Here is a 22,517-nt window from a genome sequence, read left to right on the forward strand (position 1 = left end):
AGTTGAAGCTAGACAAATTCAAATTTACAAATAAGCTGTAAATTTTTAACAGCTAGGATAACTAACCATTGGAACGCTTGACCAAGCAGTGTGGCAGATTCTCCATCACAGCTAATTTTTAAATCAAAACTGGGGGGTATTCTGGAAGATGCATGCTAGCTCAAACAGGAATTATTCTGGGGCAGTTCTGTGGCCCGTGTTATACAGGAGGTCAGAACAGACGATCACAATGATTCCTTCTGGCCTTAGAATCTATGAATATTGTTACACAGGACACACTTCCATAGAATAAGGATCAGTATTACTGAATAACTATTATGAGCCCCAGCTGTTATCTAGCCCTTGTCATTAGGAGATCTCAAAGTGCTTTATAAAGGAAAACAGTATCATTACCCCGATTTTACAGGTGGGGAAACTGAGGCACAGAGCAGTGCTGTGACTTGCCTAACCTCACTCATGAGGTTTGGGGCAGAGCTGGGAATAGAAGCTAGGTCTCCTGAGTTCCAGTCCAGTGCTCTATGCACTAGACCACACAGCAGCACAGCTGGGTTTGTTGCTGGTCTACATGGAAGGATCCTGGCCCAGCATGCACTGGTCTTGTATAAATCCTGCAATGGCTTCCTCAAGGAAAGTCTTTGGTTGTCATGCTTTAAATTCCCGGTCAGGAATAGAGAAGGGGCTAGGCCCTGCTGTGATGAGAGCCATATAAATACCTCATGTAAGTTTCCAAAAAGGTGCCTCACTGTCCCTCTAATCTTGTCTTTAAACTCTCCTTTGCTCTGATGCCCACTCAAAAAAATTGACAACAGTTAGGCGGCGGGTGAGCTGAGGCCAGGGCCCATCATGCTGGCCAATATTGTCTCATTGTTTTCTTGGGCTTTCCCATCGGTCGGTCTCCACCTGTTATATCTGGCCTTGTCCTTGAACTGTAAGATCTTTGGGGCAGGGAACATCTTTTGGGTCTATGTTTTTACAGTGCCCAGCACAATGACTGGGGTCCTAGGCTCTACAATAATTAATAAGATCAATAATACCTAGAGAGCGAGAGGCAGATAAATAGACTTTATAGCTAATTCCCGGCATTGTCATGCAACCGTTCTGGCTAGAAACTTCCAAGCAACTAGTTCACCCTTTTATTCCAGGCGTTTCAACAAATGAGATCTTTCGTTTCTTGTGGAATTTCTGTCCAAATGGCCAGTTCCGCAAGCAAAGTAGAACATTTTTTTCCAGAGCCTGTGGATTTGCAGCCATGACATATTTGAAACAGACGCATTTCCCACTCAAATAGGGAAGGCAGGCCCGCATTGGAGTGTAAAAATACTACATGTTGCTTTGTTTTCTTTCCCATGCAAATCGACTTGGGTTTTTTTTTTAATTTTGAAAATTTGAATCAAATTGCAAAGAATATTTGGTTTTGAGGTTTTTAATTTTTCACTGTCCCTCATTGCAACTGGAGCATCTAAGCAAGGAAAAGGACCCAGATCTACAGAAGTATTTAAGTGGCCGAATAATGGAGATAGGTGCCTCGTGGGGAGTTAAGTGTCTCACTCTCATTGACTTTCAGTGGGAGTTAGGCACCTAACCTGCTGATCTGCTTTGGTAAAACTCTTTAGGTTAGTTTTACTCGTCGTAAATCTGGCCCTAAATGCCTCAGACAGATGGGCTTTACCGCTTAATACCATACTGTGTTGGTGGGAGCTTCAGAAATGTATGGATACTGTGGGGAGAGATAGAGGGGTGTATGTGGGGAGAGAGAGAGAGATAGATGGGTGTATATGGGGATGGATGCTCACAGGCTATAGATTTTCCTAGAGGACAGCAGAAGAAATATTGAGAACTGGCAAGTCAATTTCAAAATGGTTTTCTCAGTGTTAAATTTTGGTGCAAGGGCATTTGCTTTTCCCCGCTAGGTACCTCGGAGTGGTTGATGCCACAATGTCGATCCTCGATGTCTCCATGCTCACGGGCTTCTCGCCAGATTTGGATGATCTGACCAGAGTACGTTGGCATCATCCAAGCTATTCAGTAGAACAGGAAGGCCCAGGCTAAGCAGAGCTTAAAGCTCCAGCTGGGGGAGGTTCTTCCCACTGTCTGAGACGTGGAAGCTACACGAGTCGGTTAGCAGCTGGATGGCTCAAGGCATTGGGACATGGAGCCTTTCAGTTGTAGGACGGCAGGTCTCCTCTGATCAGCAATGGAAACTCGTTACCATCAGGCAGTATTGTGTTGTATGTGAAATCGGCCCCCATGCATACAGAAATCATGATCGTCAGTGAGGACTGTACCTGGGACCTTTAGCCCGACCCTCTTGCACTTGACCTAAAGCAATAACCCTTTCAGCTCGAAGTAGGGTCGGGCATTGTGCAGGCCTGCCACTAGAGGGACATATGATCTCATCCATATTATATGGCTTTGTAGTGGGGCTTGACTCATTTTGGTGCGGCTTCAGGATTTTGCGTCCCTGCCTGACCGTGATGCTTCTTGCTTTTCCTTCATTGTGTTTAGCTTTCCAGAGGGGTTGACAGATACATTTCCAAGTATGAAATTGACCGCTCTCCTTCGGACAGAAGCACCCTCATCATCTACCTGGACAAGGTAAGACTTTACAAGGGCGTTCTCTGATCTTGTGTTAAATTCAGGAACTACTGCTGCAGGCTCCTGCTTTAGCCAAATTGCACTCCTGGGTGTCCCCAGAGACGCCCAGGTATAACTGATGGCAGAATCGCCCGCAGGATAAATTGTGCACAGGTCCTGTGGTCTTTAATGGGAGATACACCAGCTAACACCAACAGCTGAATCTGATCCCCCGTGTATCACCCTTTCTCCTTCAGCCTTTCTCTCTTTCATGCCTTTTTGTCTCCTCTGCCATTTCTTCCTTTCCAAAGACCTAAGCATTCCTTTTCTGTTCTTTCCCCACCCAGGTTTCACATATGGAGGAGGAATGCCTGCAGTTTAAAGCTCATCAATTTTTCGAAGTTGGTCTCATTCAGCCGGGGTCTGTCAAAGTCTATGAGTATTACTCTTTAGGTAACAGTGAGCTGTATCTTTTCTCATCACTGGGGTCATGCCCAATATGTCCCTTTCCCCAGACACTCAGAGTTTTCTGTTATCATGGCAGCAAACATGTTATGGGAATACGGAAATTGATCAGATGCATGAATAAGAAAAACACCAGTAGTGACAAGAATTCTCATTCTTCATGCTTCAAAGCATGAGCTGATCACCAGTCGGGAGGAGGAAAGAACGGACAAGCCCTGTGGCACAGTAAGGTGCATTTCATGCCTTCCTGTGTAGTATCTGGTAGAAAGGTGAGTCAGGAAATTCATATCCAGATCCAAACTTCCACAAAGCTTGGGCTGCTCAGAAGTTGAGGGCAATAAATCGTTGGAATGTGCTACCACAGGAAATCTCTCGATGTTGTCATGAAATCAAAAAGACATGGTGGGGGAGGTAATGTATTTTATTGGACCAACTTCTGCTGGTGAGAGAGACAAGCTTTTGAGACACACAGAGCTCTTCTTCAGGTCTGGGAAAGGTACTCCGAGCGTCACAGTTAAGGGCAAGGTGGAACAGATTGGTTAGCATAAGTAGTTTAGCATTTAGTCTGGCTTTAAAATCTCTCAATCTATGAAATGAAGATACAAGGATTTGATTCAGGATAATCTCTAGATTAAATGGCCAGTTGGTCTCTTCTAGGGCACAGCACCACCTAGGTCTCCCCAAGAGACTCAAAACATTAAAATCTCTCTCACTGCTCTTCGTCATGATTCACACTTTGCTCAGTCAAAACTCTGGCAATGACCTCAGTGAGACTTTGGCTTGAGTAACGGCTTCAGGGTTGTCCCCTAAGGAGTGGTGGAAGCTTCCCAAAAGTGGGCTGACCCCCGGTGCCTGAACTGGCCCTGCCCCCCTACGCCGCCCCTTTCCCCCGAGGCCCCGCCCCCGCGCTGCATCTTCTCCCTGAGCCCCCCACCCTGAGGCCGCCATTCCCCCGAGGCCCTGCCCTCGCATTGCCAAGCCCCGGCCCTGACACCGCCCCTGCTCCCCGAGCCCTGCTCCCGCACCACCTCTTCCCCCAAACACCCTGCCCCCCACTCCCTCCTTTCCTCCCCTCCTCCCTGTTGTTCGCCCTTACGGCCGGTAAAAAGTGATGGGGCCACAGCCCTCCTGACCTCTCCAGTTCCGGTGCCCCTGCTTCCAATCTCTGGATGTCTTTCTAAACAACAGAGCCTGGCTCAGTCACAAGTTATGGGCTTGATGCGGGTATGGCGGGTGAAATTCCTCAGTCTGTGAGAGGCAGGGGGTCAGATGAGATCCCAATTGTGCCTTGAGTCTTTAAAATCTACTAACCTGTGATTCTCTGCTTGTTCTGTAGTGGACCAATGCACCATATTCTACCGCCTGCCTAAAGAGAGCGGCTTTCTCAATAAGATCTGTCATGGGGACGTTTGTCGGTGTGCGGAGGGTAAGGAGGGTCCTGTTTCTGCTTACATCAGGGCAGGCTAGGACACAGGTTCTTGGAGTATTTAATAACACACCCTAGCTCTCCTATAGTGCCTTTAATGTTTAGATATTTCAGAATTTGGGGAGGCGGAGTTCAAAACCAAACAATTTGGCGAATTTGACATGAATTCGCACAGTGTTTCAGTGTCGCTGATTCTGCCTATTGTGGTTGAAAAATTTCACCCCGGTCTACTTGAATGTCTTCCCTGGTGACTCCCTTCTTTCTCCTCCCCCCAGAAAACTGTTTCCTGCAGCACAAGATGAGGGGTCCCATCACCCTGAACAAACGAATTGAGATGTCATGTGAATCTGGAGTCGATTATGGTAAAACTGCTCTTTGGATCTGCAGAGTCTTACATATGAGAGTAGAGACACGGTCCAGACTTACAGCTGGATCTGAGGTTGAAATAAGGGTAGGTTTTGGATTTACCTGTACAAGAGACTCGTGAGATTTTGGGTCCCCAAAATGACAGAAATCTCACAAAATCAGCTGTTTTCGTGAGATCTCACCTGCTTTACCAACAAGATCTGGAAAATGGACCTCTTCTGATTTGGAACCCAACCCAGAGCCAAAACCAGAGGGTCTAAGAATTCAAATCCAACCTCTTACACAGAAATATTCAGATTGAGATCTGATGCTCTTGCTTTGTCCCAGGGCCTGCAGTTCTCCATTTTGACCCAAATAGAAGGTTTACAGTATCAATCTGGAGTCTCCATTGGCCTCTCTGGCCACTCACTCTGTGAACCCCAGTTTAGGTGCAGATCTTGAAGTTATAAATGCAAAGTAATGCACATTGGAAAACATATCCCAACTATACATATAAAATGATGGGGTCTAATTTAGCTGTTCCCACTCAAGAAAGGGATCTTGGAGTCACTGTGGAGAGTTCTCTGAAAACATCCACTCAATGTGCCGTGGCGGTCAAAGAAGCTAACAGAATGTTGGGAATCATTAAGAAAGGGATAGATAATAAGACAGAAAATATCATGTTGCCATATCACGATTACAGATATTTAACTGTATAAATCCATGATATGCCCACGTCTTGAATACTGCGTGCAGATGTGGTCGCCCCATCTCGAAAAAGATGTATTGGAATTGGAAAAAGGTCAGAAAAGGGCAACACAAACTATTAGGCCTCTGGAACGGCTTCCATATGAGGAGAGATTAATAAGGCTGGGACTTTTCAGCTTGGAAAAGAGATGACTAAGAGGGGATATGACAGAGGTCTATAAAATCATGACTGGCATGGAGAATAAATAAGGAAATGTTATATACTCCTTCTCATAACACAAGAACTAGGGGTCACCAAAAGAAATTAATAGGTAGCAGGTTTAAAACAAACAAAAGGAAGTATTTTTTCACACAACGCACAGTCAACCTGTAGAACTCCTTGCCAGAGGATGTTGTGAAGGCCAAGATTATAACAGGGTTCAAAAAAGAACTAGATAAGTTCATGGAAGATAGATCTATCAATGGCTATTAGGCAGGATGGGCAGGAATGGTGTCCCTAACCTCTGTTTGCCAGAAGCTGGGAATGGGCAACATGACATGGATCACTTGATGATTACCTGTTCTGTTCTTTCCCTCTGGGGCACCTGGCATTGGCCACTGTCAGAAGACAGGATATTGGGCTAGATGGACCTTGGGGCTGATCCGGTATGGACGTTCTTATGACAAGCTGTCAAATTGTCCCTTGACTAAACTGTCTGGCTACCACTTATGTCACTATTATCAGCACCAGATTAAAAGAATGATGTGAAACTCCTAAGCCAAGCCCTGGGGAAATCTTAGAACAAATGGAATGGATCAAGGTCTTCTACCCTGTTTAATTAATTCTCTCTGCCTCTCCGTGGGTTGATCACACACCAGTTTCCCGACAGAAAACTGCTACAGTCTTTAACCAGTGTCACTTTCTTCCCCCTCAGTGTATAAAACCAGGCTTGTTGGAACTGAAGAATCAAACAGTTATGACACCTACATGATGAACATTTTGCGAGTCATTAAAACAGGTAAGAGCTCCTCCTTCTGGACACTGATAAACAGGCTCCACTGGCTCCCCCACCAGGAACATCTGACTGACCGTCTTTCTTCTCTTCCTCAGGGACTGATGAAAATCCGCTCGGAGAAACCCGCCCGTTTGTCAGCCACGTGAAGTGCAGGGAGTCTCTGAGGCTGGAGCCTAACAAGGACTACTTGATCTGGGGACTCAGCAGTGACTTGTGGGACTTGAAAACGAAGTAAGTAGCCTACCCTCCGAGCTTCTTCGGGTCTGCGCTGTAGGGCTGGAGATTGCAGATGCAGTTTCGCCTTAGCTAGTGCTAGCGGCCACCCCTGTGTTTCTCTAGCACTAAGCCCAGCTGTAGTGCGGTCAGTGTGTCCAAGTAGTTGTGGGGTTTATCCATCCATAGTCCTTCGGGGCTGAATTGGGGTGAATTACCTGCTAGAAAGGGTGGGAAAATATTAATTTACTGTGCAATTATCATCTCTGTGCCATGATAGAAAATTAATATTTAAGTGTTTCTACATTGCAAAATATGTATTGTTGATAAAAACATGTCAAAGAGACTTAGACGGGTGCATGGCCTGTGTTTTTGGTCCGAGTTTTTACAGCTTCTAGCACACGGGGGCTCTGATACGTGACTCGGGCTCCTAGTTGCTCCAATGAGACAAAGTATTGTTGTTATCCAGATTTCCGTAGCTATAAAGAGACCCAAACAAACCCCAAGGCAGTAAATTCTCAAGAGGCTTCTTTATGATCTATGACTAAGACCCTGATTATGTCACGGAGGTCAGGGAATCTGTGACTTCCAGAGACCTCCGTGACGTTTTCTGGCCCAGGGCTGGAGCTGTCAGCTGGTAGCCCCGCAGCTCTCAGCTGCTGCTGGAGGTGGGTCCCCAGCAGCTCCTAGCCACCGGGCAACAGGGGAACCCCGAGCTCCCAGCCGCTGAGAGCGTGGATGGTGGGGTCCCCGAAGTTGCCCAGCTGTAGCAGGTGGCGACAGGATCCCAGCATCCCTAGCAGCTGTGGGTGCTGGATTTTCCTTCCTCCCCATTTTGTCAGGGATATTTTTAGTAAAACTCAGACAGGTCACGGGCTTCCATGAATTTTTGTTTTCTACCCATGACCTGTCTGTGAGTTTTACTAAAAATATCCCTGACAAAATCTGAGCCTTACAATTAGAGCTGGCTGGAAAATAGGCTTTTTTCCATGGAAAATTTCTACTTTTTGGTGAAAAACCAAAATATTTTGGTTTGGAAATGCCGCCGTGGTGCCTCGTGGAATTTGTAGTTTGGATGCCTCATGCTCTAAAGGCTGGGCTCCTTGGTCAGACTAAATATCCCATGATGCAATAATTTCTTACCTCTTGGTGAGGGGAGGACATTCCATCATAGGAGTCTCCCGGTGCAATGCACCATGAGATATGTAGTCTGGTTGGGGATTTTGGCCCATAGAGAAGAATGAAACATGAGTAAACCCAACTACATCTCCCATGAGGCACCATGGCAGGACTGCTGAATTGAAATATTTCAGTTTTCAAGCATTTGTTTTTTGAATGGAAAATGCATATTTTCTCCTGAAAGCTGACACTTCACAAAATATTGCATTTAGTCAAATCCCCACTTTTCCACTGATAAAATTGTTTCCATGGAAAATTTTCTACCAGCCCTATTAATAGGGACCTACCAAATTCACGGTCCATTTTGGTCAATTTCACAGTCATAGCATTTTAGACATTTTTGAATTTCACAATTACAGATATTTAAATCTTAAATTTCACAGTGTTGTCACAAATCATGAATATGTATTTAAAAATATCAACATGTAAAGCCCTTAAGTCAGCGTTTCTCAGACTGGGGATCCCGACCCAAAAGGGGGTTGCAAGACTATTGTGGGGGAGGGGGTCACTGTATTGCTACCCTTACTTCTGCCATGCCTTCAGAGCTGGGTGGCCGGAGAGTGACAGCTGCTGGCCGAGACCCCAGCTCTGAAGGCGGTGCAGAACTAAGGGTGGCAATACTCCGACCCGCCCCACACACACACACGAGCCAGATTTCATGATGAAGACCAGATTTCACGGACTGTGACTCATTTTTCATGGCTGTGAACTTGGTAGGGTCCTTCCTATTAGCAATGTTGGGTCAGATTTTTGGGGGGACTTGTTAGGATCTGACATGATGGGATTATAGCCAGGGACACCCCCTGTTGATAGAAAGTGACCAGAGGAGAGGGCCTTTTTAGTATGTGTGACCTGAAACAGTTGCCCTTTGTCTAGTTTATCCAATATCTTCAACTGAGCTTCCTTATTGAGTTGTTACCCCATGGTAGCCCAGGGTCCTCCAAGCCCATAACCAGGGAGTTCCAAAATGGCACCTTCCTCTTTAACAAGGAGGGTGCTGCCTCTTCAGAGACTTCCATCCTAATATATGTGTGGCTGAATGCGAGCTTTGCATGCTGGGAACTGTAGTCTCTGGCTAGACTCCACCTCCATATTAAAGATAAACGTGGATGCAGTCAGCTCAATTCTTACGCAAGTCAGATGTGGTCCTCAGACTCCAGCCAATGCTGCATCAGGATCCTGGATGAGCTGACGATGGCATGGGTTGAATCTGGGACCTCTGGAACTTAAAGCAGGAGCCTCTACTGCCTGAGCTAAAAGACCCATCTCCGTCAGCCAAGGCTGTAACAGACTCATCAACCTCTGGATGTGGCCCAGCCTGCTCTAGCATGGGTGTGAGCTACGCCAACAGGGCAAAGCCTGGCCAGCCTTGAGGAGCCACGCAGGTAGATTACTCAGTAAATTCCGAGATCAAAGCTACAAACCTTCTTCTCCATTCCAGCATCACCTATATCATTAGCAAGGACACCTGGATCGAGAAGTGGCCAAAAGAGGAAGACTGCCAGGAGGAGGATTTCCAGATCCTGTGCCAGGAATTCGACGAGTTCTCCCAAGCCATGACCATGGCCGGCTGCCCGACTTAAACGCGGCACCAGCACTCGCGGCGAGCGTCCAGATGGGAGGGTTTGAGCTCAGCTACAGCGTCACACAAGGCTGACACATCTTCATTCTTACATTCCTATGCTGTAATATCCCCTACCCTGCTTGCGCTTCCTCTCCTGCCCCCTTACCAATTATTCTATAGATATAAAATGCCTGACTTCTTACAGCGATCTTGTGTGGATTTTTACAAATATCACATAATCTAATGCTACAATACAGCTCATGTGGCTAATTATGAGGGCCATGGGTGCATTAGATTAAGTTAATGTATAAATACCTTCATGGGGAGGAAATGCCAAGTACTAAAAGGCTAGTTAATCTTCTTATATTTTTTATTTTATTTTATTTGTATTACCATAGCTTGGCTCTACCCAACCTTGGGGTTGGGAAAAGAAGCTGGTGATGATTACTGTATTGCCCAGGGGGCCTCATCAGAGACCAGGACCCCATTTTGCCAGCTGCTGTAATTTAACAGAGCAAAACCACTGTCCCCGCCCCCCGAGGGCCTTACACTCAAAGCATAAGACAAGAGAGAACAGACGGATATTGACAGATGGGGGAGTGCAAGGAAACAAGTATTGCTCAGCCTTGTGGGTGGTGGTCTCTGCACACTAGCAGCCTAACGGTTGTCGAGTTTTTTTTGAGGAGGGATTTGAAGGGGGTGAATGAGGCAGCTTTGCAGATATTTGGCGGGGACGCTGGCACCATGGGCTGATCGGAGGCGAACAGTGACCGCTCTCTAATGAATGAGAGGGGTTAGGTTGGGTGGAAAAACCTAGCAGCAAAAGGTATAACAAGAACCAAAGGCTGGAAGTTAAAGCCAGATAAATTCAAATTAGAAATAAGGAACCAGTTTTTAACAGTAAGGACGATTAACCACTAGAACAAACTCCCAAGGGAAGTGGTGGATTGGCTGCCTCTTCATGTCTTCAAATCAAGACTGGATATACTTTAGTCCAGCACAGGTTCTTGGGCTCAATACAGGGGTAAGTGGGTGAAATTCTCCGGCCGGTGTTATGCAGGAGGTGAGACTAGATGATCTAATGGTCCCCGTTGACCTAAAACTCTGTGAATCAGGTTCGAGGGTAGAGTAAAAGTCCAGAGTAAAGTAGCGAGGAATTTGATGTGTGCCATTTGTCATGTACACCTTGTACACGGTAGGTTGTAGGACTGTTACTAATAGGTCAGACTTCTGTGCCAGATATGGACTGACGGAAGAGCTTCTTTCTCAGAGCGGGACTCCGGATGTGTTCACTTACACCGTCCTTTAATGCACTGCCAGGAACAGCTGTTAGGAGCTTAAGTAATGTATGTTGCGCATGGCACCACGTAGTGGCTGAACAGTATAATCCAGTTTAACATTCGATTACTTCTCCCCTTGGTTTTACATTCCTACCATTTACAGGATCACGCATGGGTGGCTCGTAATGGAGGCTGTGGGAGGCTAAGCCTTCCCAAACCTTGCACTGCCGGGGGGGGGGGGGCGGCAGTGGCGAATTTGGGGCCCCCGGAAAAATCTCCCCCACCGCCATGGCATCAGGGCTGGCAGGCACAGGCTATTGGGGGGAGGGGCTGGTCTCTTAGCACCCCTCCCCACCCCACCTGGGACCATGGGGGCGGCAGAGAGCAGCGAGCAGGGGCGTGGCCTTGGTTGGAAGAGGTAGGGCAGTGGGCTAGCCTCCCTAAGGGGAAGCTTCACCCACTGCCCATCCGATCACGCTAGCTTTAAAGTTCAGTATGGCTCAGTCCCTTGAGTGTCTCTGAATCACACTGGTCTTCTAATTACATGACCCAAACATGTCACAGCTTGGTCATCTGGCTGTCCCCCTGTCTCTGGTTGGTTTGGAATCTGTGAGGTGTCATCATCTTGGTCTGCATCCGCCCTCTGTAGAGTTGTCTCTGTTGATTTTTCTTTAGATGTCAAAGGTTTCTCTTGCACTTCTGCACTACTGGTCCTGACCACACATGATCTGGGTGATGACTTCTTTTTCTTCGTGGTATCTGGAGTTCTCTATCCTTTTTTCTCCAGCCAGTTTGACGCAAAAACACACTCACCGGGTTGTAGACCCGGCAGGTCTCTAACTTAGTGGCATCTGTTATAAAGGTGTTTGTAAACTCTTGTTGCCTCTTTATCTGATTTGGCTACTCTTCATGTCGGGCCACTTTGAAGACTGATTATTTTCCAGAGCCAGAACTGTAGTTCTGAGTTGTCGTCCCCCCAGGAATTGTATTGGACTATATCTGGTAGCTGCTGTTGGTGCTGATTTACAGCTCAGAAGAACAAGGAATGGATTTTCCCTGCTGTAGGATTTTCTTGGCTGTCTGTACAGCTCTCTCAGCCTCTCCATTTGCTTGTGGATAATGTGGGCTGCTGGTAATATGATCAAAATCCTATTTCGTTTGGAATGATTTCAATACTACTGTGGTGAATTGTGATCTATTGTCCATCACTAGTGGTCCTAGAATACCAAAATGAGCAAAAGGGCTCTTCAGTTTCTCGATAACACTGCCATGTGTTACGTCTTTCGAGTACATTACTTTGATACGTCTGGGAAAATAGCCAACTAAGACCAGGTACTAATGTCCTCTGAATTTGCATAAATCTGCAGCTGGTCTCTTCCAGGGTCTGTGTGGTGGAGATGTTTGGACACGAGATGGTTCAGCAGTGTCTCTTGAGGTTATTTGAACAGGAGCTCCTTTCAAAATCTCAGTATCACCAAATTCTCTGTCGAGTTCTTGCACCTTTCTCACTCAGCCCATCATGGCTATCGTGCTGCAGCTGAGAAGGTTGTTGGGTTTTGATCTTTTGACCACATGCGGTTTGTCTTTGTAAGTTGTTTTTGTGGTGCTCTATTCTAAATACACCTTCAGGGGTGTGTTGAGTGATTTCAGCTCTGGGAGTGGTTGAAGATGATTGAAAGGCCCTTCTGAGACGACAGTCACATCTGCTCCTGAGTCTATTTTAAAATCAATAGCTTTCCATGAATATTCAGTTTCACTGTCCAGGCTGGCCCTGTTTCATCACACATGGTAGAGCCCAGAAACAATGGCTCTTGATTGTCTATAAATGTAGTCAGCTCCCTGACTGCCCTAGTACAGCAAACATCTGCAAAATGTCCATATTTTGTGCATTTATTACATATGTTACTGTTAGCTGGACACACGTCTTGAGCTATGAAATTTTTCACATCTTGTTCATTTACTCTGAAATGCTTTGTAGTTAGCCTCAGGGCTTTTTGTGGTGTGTGTTTACAGCATCTAAGCTAGTTTCGGGTGTTTCAATTTGCTCCTGCCTTTTATTCTGCTGTTTGACTAGTTCAGACTTCTTTGCTATCTGTATAGCTGAGGGTAGATTTGTCTGTCTTTAATGGTAGATGCTGTGAAAGGTTCTTTTCTGTTAACCCAATAACCAGCCTGTCTTTGATGTTTTCAGGTTTTGCCATTCCAAAATCAGTTTTCAACCAATGCATGTGAAGCTCTTATAAAAGCTTCAGCATCCTCTCTTAGTTCCTGAATTCTCTAGTGAAAACATGTTCTTTTATAAACCACATTTCTTTGAGGTATAAATAATGCATCAAACATACCCCAAACCCTTTCATAGTCATCTTGTGACTGTCTTCAGTAAAGGTAAAAGATTTAAAGATATGGTCTGCCTGCTTCCCCATAGCATCAATGAAAGATAACTGGATATCTTCACTTTCCTCATGAAATTTTGTAGCAATGTGAAATCTTGCAAAATGTTGCTTCCAGTCTGTCCATTCCAAAGGTCTATCAAAGCTGAAGTTCTCGGGGGCACTGAAGAACTTGAAACCTTTGGTGCTGTGTTCCTTCTGTTTGCAACCTTCATTGCTGTTTCCCTTCCGTTTCTGCTCTCCTGTGGCACCAGTTCGGTTACCTTTACTTCTTATCATAGAATATCAGGGTTGGAAGGGACCTCAGGAGGTCATCAAGTCCAACCCCCTGCTCAAAGCAGGACCAATCCCTGACACCATGTCATGTCGTGGTTGTATACGGTAGGTTGCAGGACAGCTGTTGTACAGCTATGGACTGGCTGCAGAGCTTCCTTCCCAGAGAGATACACCAGATGTGTGCCCTATAAAATCCTTTAATACACCGCCCGGAAATGTTCTGACCTTAACTAAAGTACATTACATATGGCTCCACCTAGTGTCTGAACAGTATAGTACCGCTTAGCATTTAACAAGCTAAATAGGAGTCAACAGTGTAACAGTCCTGCAAAAAAAGCAAACACCGTTCCCGGCTGTATTAGCAGGAGTGTTGTAAGCAAGACACAAGAAGTAATTCTTCTGCTCTACTCCGCACTGATTAGACCTCAACTGGAGTATTGGGCCCAGTTCTGGGCACCATGTTTCAGGACAGATGTGGACAAATGTGGATATTAGGAAAAACTGTTTCATTTGGAGGGTGGTGAAGCACTGGACTGTGTTACCTGGTGCGGGGGGGGCAGGAGAATCTCTATCCATAGAGGTTTTTAAGGTCCAGCTTTACAAAGCCCTGGCTGGGATGATTTAGTTGGGGTTGGTCCCCCTTTGAGCAGGGGGTTGGACTAGATGACCTCCTGAGGTCTCTTCCAACCCTAATCTTCTATCATTCCATGATTCTGTGAAATTGGAGGAAGTCCAGAGAAGAGCAACAAAAATTATTAAAGGTCTAGAAAACATGACTTATGAGGGATGACTGGAAATATTGGGTTTGTTTAGTCTGGAGAAGAGAAGACTGAGAGGGGACATAAGTTTTCAAGTACATATAAGGTTGTTACAAGGAGGAGGGAGAAAAATTGTTATTAACCTCTGAGAACAGGACAAGAAGAAATGGGCTTAAATTGCAGCAAGGGCAGTTTAGCTTGGACATTAGGAAAAACTTCCAGTCAGGGTGATTAAGCACTGGAATAAATTGCCTAGGGAGGTTGTGGAATCTCCATTGTTGGAGATTTTTAAGATCAGGTTAGACAAACACCTGTCAGGGATGGTCTAGATAATACTTAGTCCTGCCATGAGTGCAGGGGACTGGACTAGAAGACCTCTCGAGGTCTCTTCCAGTCCTAGGATTCTATGATTCTGTTACACAGTATATATCTTGGTTCCTTTCTAAACAATGTGGCATGAACAGAGAATCCAGGTGGGCCAGAGAGTTTGAAATTCAGAAAACTTTCTGCATAGCTAACAACCACTCCTCTCCTGGGCCCTGAGTAAGCAGTCCCTCTCTACTCTCAGCAAAGCACTTAATATTCTTATCGATTATTCATAATGCGGTAGTGTCTAGGGCCCACCCACTCATAGATTAGGCCTCCATTGTGCTAGGTTCTGTACAAACACAGAACAAAAAGAGGGTCCCTGTCTCTTCGACACATCCTAATGGGACTTAAGCATGTGCTTAAAGTTATACATGTGCTTGACTGAATGGGGATGGACTTCAGTACATGACTAAACACTCTGCCAAATCAGGGCCCTAGTTAACATGTCTCCCAAGGAACTACTTAGGCACAAGGCAGCATTGTCCTCTGGTGAATAAGTTGGAGAACTTCGTCTCAGAAGCTTAAACCACTCTGAGTTTCCAAGTTATTTGGGCTCCTAATGGGATTTTCAGAAGTGCCCAGGCCTGCGGCTCATCTGCTTGGGCGCTTTTGAAAATCCCACTCGATACCTCTAGATGCCTAAATACCTGTGGAAATCTGCCCCTGGGCCAGCATTCCCAAAGCAGGGTCCCTTGTGATTTTGAATCCACATTGAAGCTCTGGAAATGAGGAGGCCGCTTTTCGAAGTCTGAGCTCTCCCAGTGATTCGTGCAGGAACCTCTGACAATCAGGCCACTTGTTTTCAGAGCCTAAAGGTGCCACCCTGTAGATGCCCCGGTTTGAACACACTGGCTCTTGAGTATCTCTTCCTCCAGCAAAACCAGGTGCTGAGAGCGTGCAAAACTGGGGGATGCGGACCAGGGTGTGATCTTTGGGGCTGGGAGCTCACAGCCCAGTGCGGTGGGGGGAAGCCTTACCTCCTGTTAATGGAGTCACCTGCACACCCAGCTCTTGAGCACGGTAAAATCTGCAGGCCTGCCAGAGTCGCTGCCAGCAGCATTCCCCCCGAGCGGGGGTGAGACCGCACCCAGCTGTAGCTCAGTGAGGGGGCAGAGCTGAGCCTCTGGCTCAGATGGTTTCCACATGTCAGGATAAGCGCCCCTCTCTTCCCCTGATGTGGCTAGGTGCTGTCATAAGCTTCCTGCTCAACTCACTCTCTTCCCATCGTGTGGCGTTCGCTGCCCTGCCTCCCCAGCTGCAGTTGGTATTGACAGCCGCACAGTGCAGGCTCTCTGCTGTATGTGGGCAGGAAGGGCATCGACCTAGCGCTGGGGGGAGGGGGGGAGAAGTGGGGTGGGGGGTTGTATCCGGTCAGTGTGGTGAAGCACAGTAAAACAAAACCCTCCATCACATCAGGGGATAAACAAGTGTCACGGGCGAGCGCTGAGAAACCTCAGTGGCTTTGTGGGAGATCGCTGTTTTGTTACCGGTGTGCATCTGGGGTATGAAATAAGGGCAGCTTTCCCATAATGCCTTAGCGGCTGGTGCAGAGCACGGCAGCTATTGTCCCACGTGCTGCAGTGCATGACGGGATAGCCTCCTTCACGGAAGCCTGGGAGATGGGAGGATTGAACCAGCCCAGTTACACGGACTGTCGCTGAATGAATGAAGGAGGTCACAGGATGATCCTGTGTGGAGTCATCTTGTTACAGACTTGAGGTCAATCTGTGGCAGGTGAATCTAACCCATTGTCCGGCACGTGTTATGCAATCTCCTCTAGCGAGCGGTTCACCTGGGACGTATGTGGTGGAGTGAAAACGGTGTTAAAATGACAAGCTATCACTTTACATTTGTGAGGGGTTTCCTGGTCCTCCTTGGAAGTCCAGAGGCTCTGTAGGGAAGCATATGATCTGGGTCTTTCAGCAGTCAGTCTGCAGAAAGCCAGCCTACTGGGTTGAGTTCATAGAATCATAGAACTCAACCCAGTAGGCTGGCTTTCTGCAGACTGACTGCTGAAAGACCCAGATCATATGCTTCCCTTGTGTCTTTCTATCTTAAGGAGCAACCTGCTTTGTCTCTCTCTGTCTTTTGGTTCTTGTGCCTTAGGGTTCTGGATTCTAAGACATAAAGAGGTTTTATGTTGCAACCTTCCAACAAGAATATTTTAGGTTTTTATCTAACTTCTCTGCGTGTGTGCCTTGAACGTAACCGTCTGAGTGCTATAACTGAAGGCAGGCGGGCTTAACTGCTTCTCTCACGCTGTAGCATCTTATGCTCTTTGCTCTGGGAAGCCTGAGTTCAGTTCCTGGTGATGATCAAATTATTACACAAGCTCCCGCTGAAGTCATCAAAAGTTTGAAGAAGAGCCCTTGGGCTTTTCTTTTTGGCCCTGGTTAAAAATCTACAGCCTTCACACCCCTGCCTGGGGAATTCCTGTCCTACTCACTCTGGTCATAGCCCACCCAACGCAGGCCACGGTATGAGTCAGGTGCAACCAGAAGCTTCAGAGCTCTTGACATGGTGGGGAAGGAGAAGACTCCTGCTGGTGAGAAAGTGGATAAACAGCTTCCATCAGAACCACAGATCCTGATGAGATAACAGGCCTCTTGGTGCTAACAATAGTGGGGCTGGTGAGGAAGTGACTGTGGGCGTGCAAGAGGAGGCGATGAGATACCATACAGAGATGACTCCAGCACAACCACCATCAGGTTGTTACAGAAGGTCACGCTATCCAGATTCAACCAGCCAGGCTTATGAAAGTAACCAACAGCTGCCCTGGAGACTGGGTTTCCAGCAGCCGTGTCATTTGGTGCCATAAGGAAGCAAGCAGTCATCTGAGCCCCCTTCCGTGGGCTAGGAGTTCAATTCCTGCCTGGGGTAGATTTCTAAGAACATCTGGTATGTGTTAGCTGTTCTCACCCTGCTTTCTTTCACAGGATGTGGGCTGGAGGCAGGCACCACTGGGTGAAATCTCCTGGCCTGTCCTATGCAGGAGGTGAGACTAGATGATCAAAATGGTCCCTTCTGGTCTTAACATCAGGGAATCCTGCCCTCCCAACAGGGATCCCGTGTGCTTCCCCAATCCATGCTTGCAGCGCCCAGTAGGTGGCAGGACTCCTGTGATAACGTCTCTCCTTTCATTGGTGTCTGAGCCTGCGTTTGCCCACTGGCCTCAGAATGGTTTCATTGTAAAAGACCAGCCCGGGCTGCTTACTGGGACTGCTGGGCTTACATTGCAGCTGGCGCTGCAATCCTGCTGGACCCGAACGGCTCATCTTTGCAGCCACCCCGGTAGAATAGGTGGCAGCCTCCCTCTGCAGGGTGAAGACACTGAGTCTTCGGCACTGCTCGAGCCACACGGCAGATCTTCTCCTCTTTGCTGAGCATCTCTGCACCCCCAGTTGCTACACGTACTGCTGCTATTTCAATTCCTGGGACCGATGCAGCACTGGGACATACAGTGGTGCTGTTTGGTTCTTACGCCATCGGCAGGGCGTTTTCTTCCTGCCTTTCATGTTGCTTTCCACAGTATATATGTTGGACCGTGATACCTCGCATTCTCGGTCCATGTCTCTCTCTCTTTCTCCTGCCTCCTGGGTTCCTCTGGCTTGAGCCTGCATATTTATTCTCTGCTAGTGGCTGTCATTGTTTTGATCCTTTCCCTGAACAGTTCAGCTGCCTTGCTATTTGGATGCATTTCCCTGGGATTAGCTCAGGGTCTCTCAACAATCTTGCCTGTAAGCTGGAATCGCATGTTCCATCAACGCATTTGTGGGGAATCTGTAATGACTCCAAAGTTACGTGTGGACTCCGGAGTTCTCAGCCCTGTAATGTGTCTCTTCCCTCTTTCTGCTGCTTTTGGCCACCTAATAAACTCTTCTTAAAGAACTCCCAATTTTCATTCCCATTTTTCTGCCTAACTTTTTCCCTCCTGATCAATTTTGTTTATAATTTTCCTTAGTTTTGCGAAACCAGCCCTGTTGAAGGACCAAGTGTGCAAAACCCCACAAATGCGCAGCTACCCGCTTTATAGCCGCAGGTGCATCTACCCCAGACCGTTTTTGCAGGTCACAGACTGGATGCAGATACAATTTTTGTATCGGCACAGGGCTCTACAGGTATCTGTATTACTGGTCAGGACTGTCCTCTGTTTGTCCATATTGAATGTGATCAGGGCATGATCACTGGTCCCGCACCACCGTCTTCCAGTCCAGTGATTAATTCATCTTTATATGACATAATGAGGTCCAAAATAGTTGCCTCGTATCAGGGCCAATACTTTTCGTGTTAGAAAACGATCCTCTATAACTTTTAGAATTTCTAATGATGTTTTCCTCCTGGCTGTCTGAGACCTCCAGCATATGTCTCCCATAAGAACACACTTTTTATTTCCACACATTGCAGGCTGAAGTTTAAGGAGTAACTCATCCTGTTCTCTGGTTTGATCTGGTGAGCTGTAACAGACCCGCACCAGCATCCCCGTCCAGTGCTTTGTTAGTGAGCACATGGATCCATACACACTCAAGATCCTGTGAGTCTGAGTTATCAATAACTCAAAAACAAGCAATTAATTAATGCCAAGTGCCAACTCCCCCACACTCCTGTTTTACCCACTCCATCCTTCCTGAACCAGAGATTTTAACATTCCAGTCATGCAAATTGTCCCGCCGCCGAGTTTCAGTGATGCCGTTATATCAAACGTCATCTCCTCCATGGGTGTTTCCAATTCCTCTTGTTGATTACCCACGCCTCTAGCATGAGCACATCAGCAACTGAAAAATATTCCCACGTTCTTCGTCATATCTGCTCCCTTTGCTCACGGAATTTGTCCCACTTTTGCCTCCTAAGCACCCTCCCCTCGTGTTGTTAGTCTAATGCCCTCCTGGCGCTGACTCTGTGGGTGCTCCGGGGCTGGAGCACCCATGGGGAAAAATGGTGGGTGCTGAGCACCCACTGGCAGCCCCCCCGATGAGCTTCTCCCCCAACCCCGGCATCTCCCGCCCACCGGTGTGCAGGAGGCTCTGGGGAGGAGGGGGAAGGAGCAGGGGCAGGAAGAGGTGTGGCGGGGGTAGGGCCTTGGGGGAAGGGGTGGAATGGGAGCATAGCCGGGGGTCAAGCATCCCCTGGCAAACTGGAAAGTGGGCACCTCTGCCAGCTAGTCTCCAGCCATGGAGATTAGCCCCCTACCTGTGAGATGCAGGGCATCCCATTCAGAGAGCCACTTCTCCCCCTAAAGTGTGGCCCAGTGTTCCACAAAACATTCAGCTTCCTGCCGGTCGTGTAGCCAATGGGTCACCTCCAGTGTTTTCAGCCTTGTCCTGTCTCTCTTTGGAACCAGAAGGATCTCCAAGAAGATAACTTGGACTTTCTTCTTCTTCACCTCCTTTCTCACATCCCTGAAGAGTTCGTTATCTGCGTAGTTCCAAAAGAGCCCCAGTCCTTGGTTCCCATGGAGAGTTACCAGGTGACTTCATCATCCAAAGGCTCCGAGTGACCTGGCCAATTAATTAAAGGATTTAAAAGTCTGTGCTCTAGTGAGTCAGAGCAAGATCCTGAGAGTCAGGACTCCTGGGTTCTCTTCCTCACTCTGGAAGGGGAGTGGGTCTAGCGGGTTAGAGCAGGGAGCCAGGATTCCTGTGTTCTGGTCCCAGCCCTTGAAGGGGTCTAGTGCACAAGAGCAGGAAAAGCTCGGAGTCAGGACTCCTGGCTTCTATTCCTGGCTCTTGGAGGGGAGGGGTCTTGTGCCTTAGAGCTGGGGCATTGGAAGTCCAGACTCTTAGGGTATGTCTACACTGCAATTGAAAACCCACGGCTGGCCCAGGTCAGCCAGCTCAGGGTAAGGGACTCGGACTTAGGGGCTGTTTAGCTGTGGTGAGATGTTCAGGATCAGGCTGGAGAAAAACCCTGGGATCCGGCGAGTGGGGAGGGACCCGGAGCTCGGGTTCCCGCCTAAGCCAGAACATCTGCACCGCGATTAAACTAGGGTTGCCAACTTTCTAACTGCACAAAACCAAACACCCCTGCCCTGCCCCCTGCCCTGTCCACTCCCGAGGCCCTGCCCTGCCCCGCCCCTTCTCCAGGGCTCCCCGCCCTGCTTGTTCCATCCCCCCTCCCTCTGTCGCTCGCTCACCCCCACCCTCATTCACTTTCACTGAGCTGGGGTGTAGGAGGGGGATGAGGGCTCTGGCTGGGTGTGTGGGCTCTGGGGTGAGGCTGGGGATAAGGGCTTTGGGGTGCAGGAGAGGGCTCCAGGCTGGGGCAGTGGTTGGGGTGCGGGGGGGAGGGGTATGGGCTCTGGGCTGGGGGTGCAGGCTTCAGGTGGAGCCAGAAATGAGGGGTTCAGGGTGCAGGAGAGGTCTCCAGGCTGGGGCAGGGAGTTAGGATGCAGGGGGTGAGGGCTCAGGCTGGGGGTGTGGGCTCTGGGGTGGGGCCAGGGATGAGGGGTTTGGGGTGCAGGAGAGGGCTCCAGGCTGGGGCAGTGGTTGGGGTGCGGGGGGGAGGGGTATGGGCTCTGGGCTGGGGGTGCAGGCTTCAGGTGGAGCCAGGAATGAGGGGTTCAGGGTGCAGGAGAGGTCTCCAGGCTGGGGCAGGGAGTTAGGATGCAGGGGGTGAGGGCTCAGGCTGAGGGTGTGGGCTCTGGGGTGAGGCTGGGGATAAGGGCTTTGGGGTGCAGGAGAGGGCTCCAGGCTGGGGCAGTGGTTGGGGTGCGGGGGGGAGGGGTATGGGCTCTGGGCTGGGGGTGCAGGCTTCAGGTGGAGCCAGGAATGAGGGGTTCAGGGTGCAGGAGAGGTCTCCAGGCTGGGGCAGGGAGTTAGGATGCAGGGGGTGAGGGCTCAGGCTGGGGGTGTGGGCTCTGGGGTGGGGCCAGGGATGAGGGGTTTGGGATGCAGGAGGGGGTTTGGGCATGAGGTTGGGGTGCGGGGTCCCGGCAGCGCTTACTGCGACTCCCAGGAAGCAGCTACCAGGTCCCTGCGGCCTCTGGGCGCATGGGCAGCCAGGGAAGCTCCGCGCGCTGTCCTCGCGCCCACAGGAGCCGCCCCCACAGCTGCCATTGGTCGCGGTTCCCAGCCAATGGGAGCTGCGGAGCCGGCACTCAGGATGGGGACAGCGCTTGGAGCCTCTCCGGCCGCCCATGTGCATAGAGACCACAGGGACCTGGCAGCTGCTTCTGAGAGCCGCATGGAGCCAGGGCAGGCAGGGAGCCTGCATTAGCCCTGGGCCCCCGCTGCGCTGCTGATGGGATTTCAGCGGTGCCGCCCGGAGCCGCCAGGGTCCTTTTCTGGACAGAAACAGCCCCACGAGCCTGAGTCAGCTGTCCTGGGCCAGCCACGAGTGTCTAACTGCAGCATAGACACCCCCTTACTCTTAGCTCCGGTAGGGGGAATGCATTAGAGGGGTTATCTCGGAACCAGGTTTCCTGGGTTCCACTCCCTACTCTCTTAAAGGCTCACTGTGTAACCACAGGCGGGTCTCTGTGCATCAGTAAAACAGGCAGGTAGCAAGCGCAGGGGAAGGGGCGATGCGGAGAATTGTTGCTTTATTTTATTTTCATGACCGTTTTGCAAAGCAAATGCTGAGATCACTGGAGGGCAGAACCCTGAGGGGTGCCTGTTATTGATACAACAAACCCCATTTTATTCAGCCCAACCAGTTGAAGCTGCGCGAGGCCAGAGACGCGGCCGGGTTAATCCGTATCCGCAAAAAGAACAGGAGGACTTGGGGCACCTTGGAGACTAACACATTTATTGGAGCATCAGCTTTCGTGAGCTAGCTGTGGCTCACGAAAGCTGATGCTCAAAATAAATTTGTTAGTTTCTAAGGTGCCCCAAGTCCTCCTGTTCTTTTGGAGGCCAGAGAAGCGTTTCTCTCGGAGAGAAAAAAGAGCTTGAAAAGCCAGATTGTAATGAATTGAGATTCAGACAGAAAGTGATGGTTTCAGTGGTAGGAGTTTGGGGTGGTGAAGCAGGGGACAGAC

General features: G+C 48.7%; 1 protein-coding gene across 1 annotated transcript in view; it reads left to right on the top strand.

The window, feature by feature from the left end:
• The window catches only part of LOC125627527 (venom factor-like), a 52,203-nt gene extending 42,532 nt beyond the window's left edge, over nt 1-9,671 (top strand). The window contains exons 33-40 of the mRNA XM_048831700.2: nt 1,911-1,998; nt 2,506-2,595; nt 2,922-3,027; nt 4,376-4,465; nt 4,741-4,827; nt 6,433-6,516; nt 6,609-6,744; nt 9,347-9,671. Coding sequence (XP_048687657.2) covers nt 1,911-1,998; nt 2,506-2,595; nt 2,922-3,027; nt 4,376-4,465; nt 4,741-4,827; nt 6,433-6,516; nt 6,609-6,744; nt 9,347-9,488 — 823 coding nt within the window. The 3' untranslated portion in view covers nt 9,489-9,671. The remainder of the gene's footprint in view (nt 1-1,910; nt 1,999-2,505; nt 2,596-2,921; nt 3,028-4,375; nt 4,466-4,740; nt 4,828-6,432; nt 6,517-6,608; nt 6,745-9,346) is intronic.
• The last annotated feature ends 12,846 nt before the right edge of the window (nt 9,672-22,517 follow it).

Source organism: Caretta caretta, chromosome 20, assembly GCF_965140235.1.
Source record: "Caretta caretta isolate rCarCar2 chromosome 20, rCarCar1.hap1, whole genome shotgun sequence".
In the NCBI taxonomy this organism is placed as follows: Eukaryota; Metazoa; Chordata; order Testudines; family Cheloniidae; genus Caretta; species Caretta caretta.